The sequence below is a fragment of the Toxorhynchites rutilus genome, chromosome 1, assembly GCF_029784135.1.
Source record: "Toxorhynchites rutilus septentrionalis strain SRP chromosome 1, ASM2978413v1, whole genome shotgun sequence".
In the NCBI taxonomy this organism is placed as follows: domain Eukaryota; kingdom Metazoa; phylum Arthropoda; class Insecta; order Diptera; family Culicidae; genus Toxorhynchites; species Toxorhynchites rutilus.
The window spans coordinates 27,720,325-27,734,722 of record NC_073744.1 but is presented as its reverse complement, the minus strand read 5'-3'; the positions used below and the strand labels follow the sequence as shown (position 1 = coordinate 27,734,722).

General features: G+C 35.7%; 2 protein-coding genes across 23 annotated transcripts in view; one reads left to right on the top strand and one right to left on the bottom strand.

Annotated features, from left to right (window-relative positions):
* Positions 1-14,398, bottom strand: part of LOC129763585 (putative thiamine transporter SLC35F3) — a 114,865-nt gene that overhangs the window by 71,740 nt on the left and 28,727 nt on the right. The window lies entirely within an intron of this gene.
* LOC129763588 (uncharacterized) overlaps positions 1,032-14,398 on the top strand; it is a 31,593-nt gene continuing 18,226 nt past the window's right edge. Inside the window, exon 1 of the mRNA XM_055762826.1 lies at positions 1,032-1,453. Within this exon, the coding sequence (XP_055618801.1) occupies positions 1,421-1,453 (33 nt within the window). The 5' untranslated portion in view covers positions 1,032-1,420. The remainder of the gene's footprint in view (positions 1,454-14,398) is intronic.

Genomic DNA, 14,398 nt, shown 5'->3' with positions numbered 1-14,398 from the left:
CCAATTTCAAAAACTGATGGGGTGAGAGTCTATCAGTGTAACCGAAGGTGGATTAACTCATATAAGGTTGAACCAATACCTTCACAGGAGGAATCGGTTATAAACTTTTATTCAACATAGAATTTAAAATATCCAATAATTTTAGTCAAACAATTTCAACGATTGAATGCTTTACCTATGTTACATACAGTATATCTCGAAGGATTTTAGTCATAGATTTTATCTTTTTGTTACATGTTAAGCATCTCATGAGATGTAAATATTAGATATGCGTTCACCGTGATGTGAAAGCAAATCCAGAGTTCTTATTTTGCGGCATCATGACTGGAGTGACGCACCGCTAAACAGACCCCCGCTTTTTGTAGAGATATTTAATTTGAAAGCCTAATTGAAAGGAACTGAAAGGAAGACAACGTGATAATATGTGATAATATGAGAGCCAACCATTTGAAGAATCACGTTGACCTAGAGCGTGGAAAAAGTCACATATCTGACATTGTTGTTTCCGCAAGCCTCAAACTTTAGTGCCGCCACACTGCAATTCACAACGTTGGGGCTGTAGTATACATCAACCTTTTCCGACGGATTACCCCAAATCGTGGTTCATCAATAATTCACACCCAATCAGTCGAGCCGAGTGCCGTTGGTGGCACAGCATGTAAAAATCATTCCACCGCAGCCACGCTCGAGCGACACCAAGTTGACCTTCGCCAGATGTCCTACGACAATTGGAAAGCAGGGTTTAGACTATTAGACTAAGAACGCGCACTTTAGAGGTTGTCCGCTCTGTTTTCCCCTCCGTCGGTGGGTAGCAGCGCTGAAAAATCCACCCAAACGACGCCAACAACGACAACAACAGCAACAATAACACCAACAGCAAACGAAAATAAAATATACCCAATCAAGAGAAAGAAAACGCCGTCCGCCGAGAGATTTCGGCAGGTCGTCGCTTATTCTCTTGAGTTCGATGCTTGGAGGCGCGCTGTGGAAGCCCACCGCAGGCTTCATTCAGTAGTCTTCAGCATACTTTTGAGCACGCACGCTGCACGCTTCGGTTCTTCGATTGTGGCGCGATCAGGACGCGAGTAGACCGCGGTTTTCCCGGGGGCCGCCGTATACCGACACCGGCAGACTTGTCTGTGTCAAACTGTGTCTTTTGGCGATAAAGTTTTCTCTAGAGTTTCGAGTGGTTTTGGATGATACAGTGGAAAAGTTAAACCAACACCAACGCAACGTAAATTACAAATTATTAATTTAGATAAAATTAAAACTGGTGACCGCAAAGGGCCAGACAGTGATAGTGATAGTCCCTGTCGTGAATATAGTGGCAGAGTTGAAAGCGTGTAGTTGAATTCGCGTACGCCATCGTAGGATATCTCTTCGAGTTGCCATATGAGTGTTGCTGGATAGAACTGTGAAAATGACAGTGCGAAATCTATTGTTGCTTTTGGTTGTAAGTAAACGATGCCGATATGCTGGTGAATGGGCGAAATACAATACATTTCAAGGCTTGGATGCTATTGTTTGAGCTTTCACAATTTTTGTGCTTCCCGCGAAGCATGAAATTAATCAATCGTTATGTCAAGGTCATTCGTACGTCACAAACTCTATATGTTGCCACTGACAGTCCTTAAATTTGACGCTACATTACGGACGGGTAGATTTCCAACGACATTGACTTGGTAAGAGGGCCGCATTTTTTACACAGGGAAGTCCATCACGTGAGTCAATTGATTCACATTGTAATTCTACCCGACAACAATCGATGCGTATGCGAAGTAGAATAATTAAGACGCTAGCTGTTACTTTCGGTGTTAAACATTCGAAGCGTAGCCGTGGGGATGTGCGAAGCGTATCGAAACGTTTGTTACGAGTAGTTATCCAACTGGAGAAAAAAAAAGTTGAATAATTTGTCTGAAATACAGAAGCCGGAGCGAGCGCGGGCGTTCGCGCGTTCATTCATATGTCAAATCGAACTGTAACAGAACCGTTGTTTATTTTTTTTCTTCTGCAAAAAAATTGTGTCGATGAACGCGGCTGCTGTTCTTTTTTTTTGTTTTCGTACAAAGCAATTTCAACAAATCAACACGAAAGTGACGAACCCCCGATGCGCATCGGTTATTGAGCGTTTAATTAGCGGTTCTTGGCGACGCATGCGACGGTGGCAGCAGCGGTTCTTAATGGTTTCCAATTGATTTAATTTTGTGCAAATTCTTAGCGTCGGTCAACCTTGCAAGGCCACAAGCCACTGTGTCGTTTCAGAAAGTACCGTACTGTATCGGGTCCGTTCTGTCTTTTCTTCGATTGGTTAGTTAGAGGCGTGACGTTCAGGTCTTTATCGAATTGATTGTTCGCAGGTTTCAGGGTCGAGTTTGCTGAAAATTAGATATCATCTGAAATTGATAGGCGTGTCATTGAATTAGTGTTTTTTTTGCGGTAGAACATTGATGCCTAATTCAAAAATCGTTGTTATATGTGGTTCGCTGATTTGAAGAACCTTCTCATGTATTCGTCACAGTTTATTAACCCAAATCGTGCCGTGTTCTAAAGCAAATTGTACTCCCATCAAGTAGTACTTAATTATTTGGCGAATTCTCAAGGATACAAAAAAGGTTAAAGTCTCATAAACTTACACTATCTCACATCGAAAGACATCTATGTTTTGCCAAAGCTCATATGAACCCAAAGAGAGAATGTTTCTTCTTCTTCTTCTTTTTGGCTTTGAGAGGCTTTAAACTTTTCAGTTCATTCGCCTCTCAAATAATGAATCCACAAGAATACATTCTGCTATATACCATAACGGATAATTCTTCTAGGTATTTGTTTTTACTTTTAACATTGTTAGGTTATCTTCGATGACGAAAAAAAAGTTCAATTTGGATGGTCCTGGTGGTCTCAACGGGTACTGGCGTGATTTACGGAAGGAGGAACAGTATTTTTCGGCCAGAAACTTTGGCGGAGGCTTGTGTCGTCGCAAAAAATCACATGTCGCTATTCATACTGGCCGGCTCGCTCTCCAGACTTGAATCCCGTTGAAAATCTTTGGGGGATCCTAGTATGCTGCAATTCCGGAGACATATCGAGAAATCCGTTCTGCATGATTTGGTAAATAGTATGCCAAAACAAATTTTCCAGGTTATTAACCGAAATGGCGATTCAAAACTATCGGCATTATTGACATGGAAATCTGCCGATTATTTTAAATTTTTCATTGATAATATTTTTCAATTTTGAAATCTCTATATATATAAAAATGTTGTGTTCGTTTGTGTACGCGTCAAAAACACAAAAAGTACGAAACCGATTAAGCTCAAAGTTGGACACAATATACATTTCACTCCGAGTAATGTTGTTACGGCATAAAAAATTGAAGAAAATGGAGAAAAATGATCTTTTATATGGCCATAGTGCGTTTCTGAAATTAAGCTTCTAATGAAAATCGGCCATTCCGTATTAAATATGAGTTCTATGTGATGGAAACATCTTTTTTCCAAGTGTTTTGCAAAATCTTGAATTGAAATTATGTTTCGAATTGATTTAAAATTTAGCAATATCCCTCAACTATCTCTATATACACAAAAATATTCTGTTCGTTTGTGTACGCGTCAAAAACTCTAAAAGTAATTAAAAATTTGAAAAATTCAACTCAACCATGCAACCACAATGTGCCACAGCAAAGCGTGGCAGGGTACAGCTAGTGGTTTTATACAATCTGGACAGCTTAAGTTATCATCTTAAAACCCAATAAATAAACAAACGACTTTTTTGAACGAAATTGATGTTAACACGTTAAGATTTTTATCCGCAAAGCCCTGACTGACTAGGACTGATAGTTACAAAATAAGAAAATAAAAAATATATACCGTTTTGTCTCAAATTCCGAACATTTAAGCTTTTTTGGTCATTAAATAGTGTCTCATTACTGAAAACGGTACTTTTTCGCGAAATTAATGTGATTTTTGGATACAATAGAGCCTTTTATTTCACCATTAAATTGATTTACAAATACATATTCATGGTGAAAAACTAAAAATATGTTTGATTACATTTGTCTCAATTTCCGAACAGCAAAAATGCCATTTTCCCCAAAAAAAATCATAACTTTTGAGCTACTACACAGATTTAGATGATCGATATATCAAATTAAAGCCAATTAGCTATTATTTTTTGGAAAAATATTATACTTCCAAAAACTTGATTAAAATTCCGAATTTGCTAACGCAAACATATTATCGCTGGTTTTGAAGCAACTTTTTTGCGAATCCTTAGTATTATAAGTTATAGGCAGTATCGATACCTGTAAATGATGTTAAAATAAAGCCTATACCACAAAGAATGTCAGAATTTTATCAATTCGTAACATTGAAGTTCAGTAAATATACATTTAAAAATAAAGTGTTCGGAATATGAGACAAAACGGTATAGCTTGTTTTCGGATGTTTTACAAAATGTGACTTCCTAGTCGAATTTCTGTCTATTTTCTATTTATACAATAACAGGGTTTCGACTACCTTGAAAATCCTTGAAAATCAGGGAATACAAGGGAATTCAAACAATATCAGGGAAAGTCAGAGAATATCAGGGAATTTCATCACCAATCTGGAAAAAGTAAAATTCCGTCAAGTATAATTTTGATTATTACAGCAATTAGAAAGTTTATGATACCAAAAATTGTATTTGACTAGTTTGACTCTGTATGTTGGCTTTTCAGTATATGTTGTTTGCTTTTGCCTGTAGGTGAACTTAGTCCTTCCGAAGGGTAAACAGCGCAAAAGTAGACGGCTTTCACATTCGCGATGTTTTACTGGCATTTTTGACATCAGTATCTGCCGTTCAGCTTCAACCAATTGCCTTTCTTTTCTTCTTCGGATACTATCGATAAATTAATGTTTGAAAATCATACTGTGAAAGCTGAGCTCCTGTGATGCCTGGAAACAGTTATGTAGCACAAATCACTCCACACTGCTGAAAGATACATTATTGTATTGAGAATAATGTTTCATGACAACCAGGAAGCTAAGAAGGTCTAACTAGGGCGTGATAAAATGAGCTTTATGACAATTTTTGGTTTGATGAAACTATGTAAGCTATACATTGCCTTTGGTTTCGGCGAGTCTTTGAACAAGACTACAAAGAGGATACAGATGGATCTGAATGTCAGATTTTGGGATGAAAATGAGTAAGATTTGGTAAATCTTTACATGACGTCAATGTTCTTGGGACACTCTCAAGCATCAGGACTTGCAGCTTTTGAAGAAGGCATGGGGATTATATATTTGAACAAACTTCAGTTTGTGTCGATGGACGGTATAAACGTGAATTGGTCATACTAAGCGAGCTGCAACTGGTTTTTTCCAATTCATCAAAGGATTAAGAACTCGCCAAAATGTTACGACTGACAAATCTTGAAATTTCGTCTGAGATGCGAAACACTGCGTTGATGTATCCTTGATCTTTCCATCTTTGATTCCGATAAAAAATGGAGGGAAAACGATTCGAGAAGCTTTTGACTATTGACTTTTTAACATTTGACGGATTTTGGTCGTATCAGTGGAGCTCCAACAGATTTATCATTGAAACAATATTGCTAGCAACATAAACAAGTTTGCTCACTATGATCCGAAAAATGAACGACTGAACCATTATTGAAAAGGATAGTTCTACGGAAGTTTTACCCAAAACGGTCTTCTGTCTCTTATTACAAACCACAACGTTGAGAGGGCTTTTCCATTAGCGAATGTTTTTAGGAAAATATGTGGGAGGAAACGGTTGTACTATGAGACAAGTTTATGATGCTATACTTCACTTTGGAAGGATAGCATCAATAAAGGAGTTGAGCTCTCTTTATCGTCATATGAATCAAAGTTAATAAAACGGCTACGGGGAACAGAAGTGGAATCTATGGAGGTAAAACGGGGAAAAATTTGGAAAACGTACAGAAGGAAGCCAAAAGATTGCGAGATGAAGCATTTGATTGAAATCGTAACAGTTCCATGAAATTGATACAAATCAAAATGAAAATGTCTCATTCTGTACTAGTATTTGGGACTCCTTGAAGATAATTTTGAACTGTATTAGTAAATCCATTTTTCAAAATCTTTTAGGACCCTTATCAGTCGTCGGTAAACTCAATTAAAAATCACAAACAATTCATTTATTATAAAATATCAACAGACGTTCTCAAAATTTCATTGGTTAAGCTTAGTTAGTTTTTGTTTTAGGAGCTAAAGCTAAAGTATTTTTAGAGAATATTATAATTACTAGTCTACATCTGGAATTTTTCTGAAAAATTACTGGAAAATCAGGAAATATCAGGGAATTTATTTTCGGGTTTTTGAGTCGACACCCTGAATAAGTATCCTTGGTAGCTGAGATCGACACTGATATTGTGCAATTGTTCTTGATGCGGGCTGAATGGAAAGCGCGACAAGAACCATCAACATGCACAATATACCTTATTTGTAAGCATTCAACAATACATGAAAGTATCTTGTTGAAATTCTAACTGTTTGTGTTACAACGAGATATATTCAAGGTGGTCTTATAGAAATTGGACAGAGTGTACAAGTGTAATATTTTTTCAAAGAAAACTAGCTCATTGGCTTCAATTTCATATGTCTATCGTCCCAATCAGTCAGTAGTTCAAATATTGTGAAAAAGTAAAAAAAAAGTGAAAAAGTTGATTTTTCGGACCCTAAAATGGAAAATGACACCCTTGAAAAAATAAAAAAAAGGTCGTATATTTTGCGATAAGGAACAAAACTACCACTTTTCACCGAAATCTAAGAATCACTATATCGGATTGGCATGGAATGGCTGTATATACAGGAAAACCTGTTTTTGTGCGATTTTTTATGTGCAGTTTTCTGTTCTTGTGCGGTTTTTTTGTGCGTTTTTTTGTGTAGTATATGAATAGAAGCATTTTTGACGAAATTATCGTCCATTTATTTTTTTTCCGATGGTTTATATGCATTTCAGTGCGAATAAAGCAAAATCAAATGCTCTAAGTTGCGCATGACATGATTTCTAACAGCAACAAGTTTCGACATGCAACTAAAAGCACAACACAACCAAGCGCAACCTAAAAGGCAAACAGTCACTTCGCAAAGCAGGGACACAAAAGGAAATCGAACGGTGAACGGCGTGGATTTAAGTTATTTCCTTGGGGAAAACTTTTTTGATTCCTTCCCTATCTACTGCACAAAAAATGTTTTTTTTTTTCAAATTGTGTACCGAACACGATTTTTTAAAGCTACTGGTGAAGTTTTGCACGATTTTTTAAGCGATTTTTTCTGTGCGGTTCATATCCCCCGCACAAAAAAGGTTTGCCTGTATTAATTTTATATAAGCTAGTGCTGACCCAGCAAACTTTGTCTCGCCCAGAATGGATTTTTGTTATGAATAGTTTCAAACATTCATGTACCTAACGTTAAAAACTTTGGTAAAATTCGATAGGTGTAGGGAAACTTTTCGTGTATTGTGCAGTAAAGTTCTGTTCGCCTACAGAAGAGGAATCATTTGATGCAACTGAAACTGTAAGTTTGATAACAATAAATGAAATCAATTGCATTTTAACCCATTCACGTACAACATCGAGTCTCACTCGATGTGAGATGTTTGTGCCAAAACGTACAACATCGAGTCTCTCTCGTGGTGCGCTTGCATATCACACGGCGTTAAGACGCTCAGTAGAGTGAAATTGCTCGATGCGTGACCTATCGAAACTGTTTGCTTTTGATTCGCTCTCTTGAAAATCAAATCGTACGCAAAGGGGATAATTTTTGCATGATGTGTGGGGAGATATAGTCATGTTTCTGTGGGGTGAGTTGGCCATACAGGGGGAGTTGGTTTGAGACTTTTCTTTGACCTAATTGACCAGATGCCGCGCAATTATAAAAAAAGGATGGACAACGTTGGAAGAAGGAAGAGTTTGAAAGAGCAACGCAGGCCAACAAGGACGGACTTTCTTTGTACAAAGTATCGAAAGTGTTTGAAAATGCTCGAACAAATTTGAAAATTTTCAATCGTCATGTTTGGTTGAAATATGTGTAATATTTTTATGAGACCTCACTTCCCCTTCCAGAGAGGGAAATTTGTTGGCATGAAATTCGTCTATTGACGAATTTCATGCCAACTCGTCTTAGGAGTTGGCAGCACCATCTCAGATAGCAGCGAAACTTTGTGAGTGTAAACACATGGGTTTTTAAGCTACTTTACATACTTGAAATATTCTAAACAGAATTAGACTACTTTTTTAAAAGGGTCAAAAAAAAATTTCTTTATTTTTTACAAAAAATTATAACTCAAAAACTATAATACCTACAAAATTCGGGACAAAGGATGAAATGTAGGAAATTGTTTAACTTTAATAAAAAATACCAAATTTTTTTTTGAAAAAAAATTTCGCTGAAAAAAAAACTTATTTTAAAAATAAAAAATTCTTTTTTTTTTTGAATTCCCAAAAAAATTATATGAATAGCCCTTACAATTTCCAACAAGTCGTCCATACATCGGAAGATGGGCACTTTTACATGGAAAAAGTTTTTCTAGCAACAACATTTCCACGTTTTCTTTGAAAAAATTACAACTACAAGTCAGGATAGCAATATAGTATATTTAAATTTTTAAAAATATTTTAAAAATTTAAATTTATTTTTCTCGAAAACATGTTTTTTTTTAATTCTTAAAAAATAAATATGAACATCCCATTTAGTTTGCAACATGTCACCCATACATCGGAAGATGACTACTTTTACAGGGAAAAAGTTTTTCGAACAACATCGTTTTCATGTTTTTCTTTGAAATGTTACTATTATATATGAATATAAATGTTATGTATGTTATGTATAAATTATTGCGACTTACATACTCTGCTAACTTTTAGTTTACACACAAAAATGTACCAAAATGCCCTCTATTCCAGAAACTATAAAAGATAGAAAGTTGACGCATTCGACGAAAGTTCATATTTTAATAAGATCTAAAACTTTTTCGAATACTTTATATTGCTATCTTGATTTTAAACAAAATTAGGATCAGTAGTAATTTTTCCAAAGGAAACATGAAAAAGTTGTTGTTAGAAAAACATTTTCTCTGTAAAAGTACCCATCTTCCGATATATGGACGACTTGTTGGAAATTTTAAGCACTATTCATATATTTTTTTTTAGATTTAAAAAAAATACGTTTTTGAGAAAAATAAATTAAAATTTTTTTAATAATTTTTTTTTTCAAAAAAAAGGGATTTTTTATGAAAATTTAAACAATTTCCTACATTTCATCCTTTGACCCGACTTTTGTAGGTATTATAGTTTTCGAACTATAATTTTTTTTGTAAAAAATCAAGAAAAATATTTTGACCATTTTAAAAAAGTAGTCTAATTCTTTTTTGAATATTTGAAGTACGCAAAGTAGCTTAAAAGATCCAAGTGTTTACACCCACATCGTTTCGCTGCTATCTGAGATGGTGCTGCCAACAGCCAGTCGAGTTGGCATAAAATTCGTCTATTAAATCATGAGTTATGTAGAAATTTGTGTTTTGTTTGTATGGGAAACAGATAAAAATTTGAAAAAATACTGAAAGTGCATCTTATGATGGTGTATCGAGGAATATTATCAACAAAAATTGTCATGAAAAATTTAAGTACTACAAAAATGGTTGAAATATTGATTTTTTTTTGGTAATTTAGAGATTCACTACTACTCTAATTCGTATTTCAATGTGCTTCTGCACCTTTTCTAGATATGTGTGATTTTTCAGAGAAAGTTGACAGTGTTGCACGGTGCAAAAAATAATTTTATTTATAATTTTAAGACCCATTACAGGTTTAGTTTATATTTAAATATGTATGTTTATTTGTTCGTGTATATGTTTTTTGTATTGGTGATCTTTTTTCCGAACATTTCGAGAGTTGCGCAGTATGTAAATGTCTATGTTCTGAATTATTTTTTTCATATATTTTTTTTTCTATTTTTTGTGATTTTCTAACATTTTTTTTATTTTACTAAAAAAATTGTCACGACACTCTCAACAGCTTGGAAAAGCTTGAAAAAATACTCATAGTGCATCTTACTAGAATAAAATTACCATTAAAACGTCAATTTTTTTGGCATTTCGAATTTTTTTAAACGAAATTGGATAATTCTATTCAGATTTTAGATCAGATCTTGATATGTTTAGTCTTATGAATTTAAATTCACGATTTTATTAATCATCGATTTCATAAAAATAAAAAATACGGACGGAGAAAATTAGGAGAACATTTTAAAATAATTGATTTACTGCAAGCTGCTGTTACTTCTCCTCAGTCTTTTGGTAAAGATGCGGAAGCTTTGTTTGGAGATGCTCATGCAGACCGGGCCTGACTTGAAGTGGATACTCTCTATCAGTGACTTTTTGGATCAGATTGTGGAAATCAATTAAGTATTATTTTTTTACAAATTTTGTTACATTCGTCCGTGTTTAGGTGTTATATGTGTTATCACACAATTACCATTTCTATACTCACATTTGGAAATATTCTATGTTTCGAGTTTTGGTTTCACGACTCTACGTTCACTAAATATGTAGTTCATTCTGTCAAATTTATACCGGGAATTTGTGTTTTTAAAGAGAATACTTTATTTGTCATCTGAATTTATATTATCGCCTTCAAAATATGTCCCTTCTAAATCGATATACTTTTTCCAACGCAAAATTCATTTTCATAGCAGTATTCAAGAATTGCCTTATGGAAAAATCATAAATATAAAAAACAGGTACGAACTCATTTCAAAGCAATACTGTGTTTCAAAGCTTCATTTAATAATTCTAAAATTTAAAGTTATTAAAAAATTGTATATTAGAAAATGAATAAAACAGATTTTTTTTCTTAATTATTGGATGTTTTCGCACCGCGCAGTTCTCAAAATTTAAAAAAAAATCAAAAATGTCAAAAATCACATATGAACATATTTAGTTAGAAATTGAACCAGTACTGAGTCCCGAAATTCTAAAAGAAATCAAAATTTTATAAATAAATATTCGTTTTGTATCGCGCCAGACAGTTCAAATTCTGAAAAAAAATCACACTTATCTAGAAATTGCGTAGAAACAGATTTAAATACAAATTAGAGTAGTAGTGAATCTCTAAATCACCCAAATTTTTTTTTTCAATATTTAAAGAATATTTTTAGTACTTAAATTTACACCATTATAAGATGCACTTTTAGTATTTTATCAATTTTTTATCTCGAAGCTATCGAGAATGGCGTGAAAACTACGTTTTTTACTATAGACCCTATGTTGAACCTCATAGGGGTTCAAAAAAATAGTCGAAATTTCTTATTTAGCACTCTATACATTATTTTCCATAGAGCGGCTGATTTGGTTTGGGGGCACTTCTTACTTCCTTATCCGGCTAAGCCTTTTAAAAAAAAACTTATTATCAGTTGGATGTTCCTTTTAAAATGAACCAACTTCAGTCAATTGTTTCATTCGACCATATAACCCAAAAATAACCCTCGGATGATTGAGTAATTTACCGAAGATGATTTTGGTCTATCAGTTTGTATGCGCCTTAACTAACGACCCCCGTTTGTGTGGAGTCTCATTGCCTGGAAGACCATCGCCAAAGGCGAACTAAACCGCTGAACCGTCAAGGCGTTGAGATAAAGCCCATAATAATATGTGCTGTTGCTCTCGTGTCTACATAACCGCCAGAAGGGGGCGCCAAATTGTAAAGATGAAAGTGATTGCGTAAAACAAACCCGGACCATCCATGTAACAAAATCGTAATACACGTACCGTCCGCGTTATGTCTGTATACGGTTCTAAATGTGGCCCCGAGCCACAATCTCCGATTGTCTGGCCGAAGATACTATACCATGAAGTTCATGCTCGGTTTTTTTTCTGGTTCGCTATCAACGAAGGAATATGCAAACTCATCGGAGCGTAAAATATCGGAAGGACTCGGATAATAGGAATGATGGTTACTAGTGTAAGGTTGGCCGGCTTGTGAGCGGATGTTCAATGCTGACCCCCTCTACTACCGGCTGTATGGCAGAATCATAGTTCTCTACCAGACGCAAAATCAATTGGAGCCTAAAACCGATCGATCGATCGATCACTCACTCGTTATGGCAGACCCTGGGTTTTTGGTTGGTTCAATAACCCGTTGTTTTGACAAAACCGTAAATCATCGTTCATCGATCGGCTCCAAAATGGGAGCACTTTCCAAACATTTGCGAAAAATTTGCGAATGGCCCACATTTCTGCTTTGAATGCTTTTTGAACGCGGCGAAAATGGAGGGTCTGTCTGCGCTGTTTTACGTAAGTTTGATTGAATGTTCGTCTAAAGACGAGCAGCTACGGGGATTAATGAATGAGAAAAGGTTTTCTCGTGAATTGTGTTTACGTATAAGCGGCGTAAGTAATTTGATTACTATTCCCGGCGTTTTCGCGTGGTGCAGTTATGCGAATTTATCGGAGCTTTTCATAGGCAGTTCAAAATATTGGGTTGGTCGGGAAGTGACTTCTCTTGTTCCCACCAGATCATTCATTAGCGACTGGGCGTATCTTCCAACGGACAACATCACAACTACGGTGTTACATAATCTTGACGCTCAGTAGAATAGATATCGTTTTTTTCCACGACGAACTATTTTTTATTTAACACATATACGTATTAGTTTTGAACTTATTTTTCATCCCATTTGTTTATTCTATCTAGGCTCACTAACATTTTCAACTTTTATATCGTGTACATATTCTTGCATCGATACACATGAGAACCTACAAACTATCGCCTTTCACCGCAAGATTTTGTTTTGTTTCACTGTTCGGTTAGAATGTATAGTGGGACAGTTGAAACGAGACTCCCATTGTTGGGTCATTAATAACACAAATAGTCTGATGAGCATAATTGCACGCAGAGCTTGTGAGGACGAAGAGAGATTGGGATCTCATCACTGATTGTTTCGTGGATGTAGTTATTCTATAATAACACACTAAGACTGACTGACCAGTTGAGCGTTCTGAGCCTTGATGCTTAGTAAGCGGACGTGCAACTTTTCGGCTACAAAGATGATGTAACGACCATTCCATTCCTGCTGTGTAAATTTGTCGTCCATAAATCATTCGCTCGAAATGTAGTGCAGAAGATGGAAAATATTGCGGAAAATATAGACATTTTGCCCGACGTGAAGTCTGATAACGATGTCGCTTCGGCTGGTCGCTAGTGTGTTGAGACCGTAAGATGAAATTTTGTTCTTATTTTAAATTTTTGTTCTCAAACCTGAGGTGAAAAGATGGAGAAAAATTACCGCGTCAGTTTTCATACCGTCAGGCGGAGAATGTTTGTGTATTCTTGAATCATACGTACGCATTGTTGTATTCATACTTTGTTGAGACAGCCGTACTTTCACGCTGAAGGTCACGAGTTCAATTTTCACTCCCATCATTCTTCCAATGGATTAAATCCGTTGATCCAAGTGATGAACCAGCCAAAGGCTGAAAGTAGTAATACAGCCTAACAAAAATTGTTTTGTTGAAGGTTGATAATGGTTATGGAAAAAATATATTAGTCTAATTGAAATTGACGATGACGCATTTAAGGAGTGTATCGAAAAGTAGTCTTAAACTTTCAAACATCAAAATAAAACTGAAATCGTATGGAAAGTGTTTACAAAAGTGAATATTATCAAAGAATATTAAGTTTACATTTCAATGAAATGAAAAAATCAAGCTTATTGTTGATTTCTAAAAAATTATCGAACCTAAGATTTAACTCCACTCATCAAATTCAGTAGTCTTTGTGCACTCTCTGGACGCTGTAGACCAATTCTTCTTGAACCATGAAATATTTTCAGACACTGTACCTTCCTTCTTGAACGTGGTCGTGACAATTGCCCAGCAACGTTGAATTGGCCGCAGCTGGGGACAGTTAGATGGGTTGAGATCTTTTTCGACAAACATGATGTTGTTTTCCGAAAACCATTGTAGAGTGGATTTGGCATAATGTGCCGATGCCAAATCCAGCCAGAATAGAGGAAAAACCTCGTGCTTTCTGTAAAGTGGAAGCAATCACTTTTTTTAAGCATTCTTCCACATAAATTTGAGCATTTATAGTCCCTTTTGTGAAAAAGTTGACGATCGCATGCCACACGTGCAAATGGCTTACCAAACGAGCACTTTTCGGTCGAATTTCCATCGCAACAGTCGTGTCTGCCAATGGTACACTCTCTCCATTTGATTTGGTATAAAATGAGGTCCCGGCAGCGTTCTGGAATCTACTTTAACGTATGTTTCGTCATCCATGAGAATGCACTGGTTGTGATTGTTCAAATTACACTCATATAGCTTTTGAGTTCGTGTTTTAGCGCGTTCTTGCTGCTCCGGTGTTTTTTGGCAACTTTTTGCT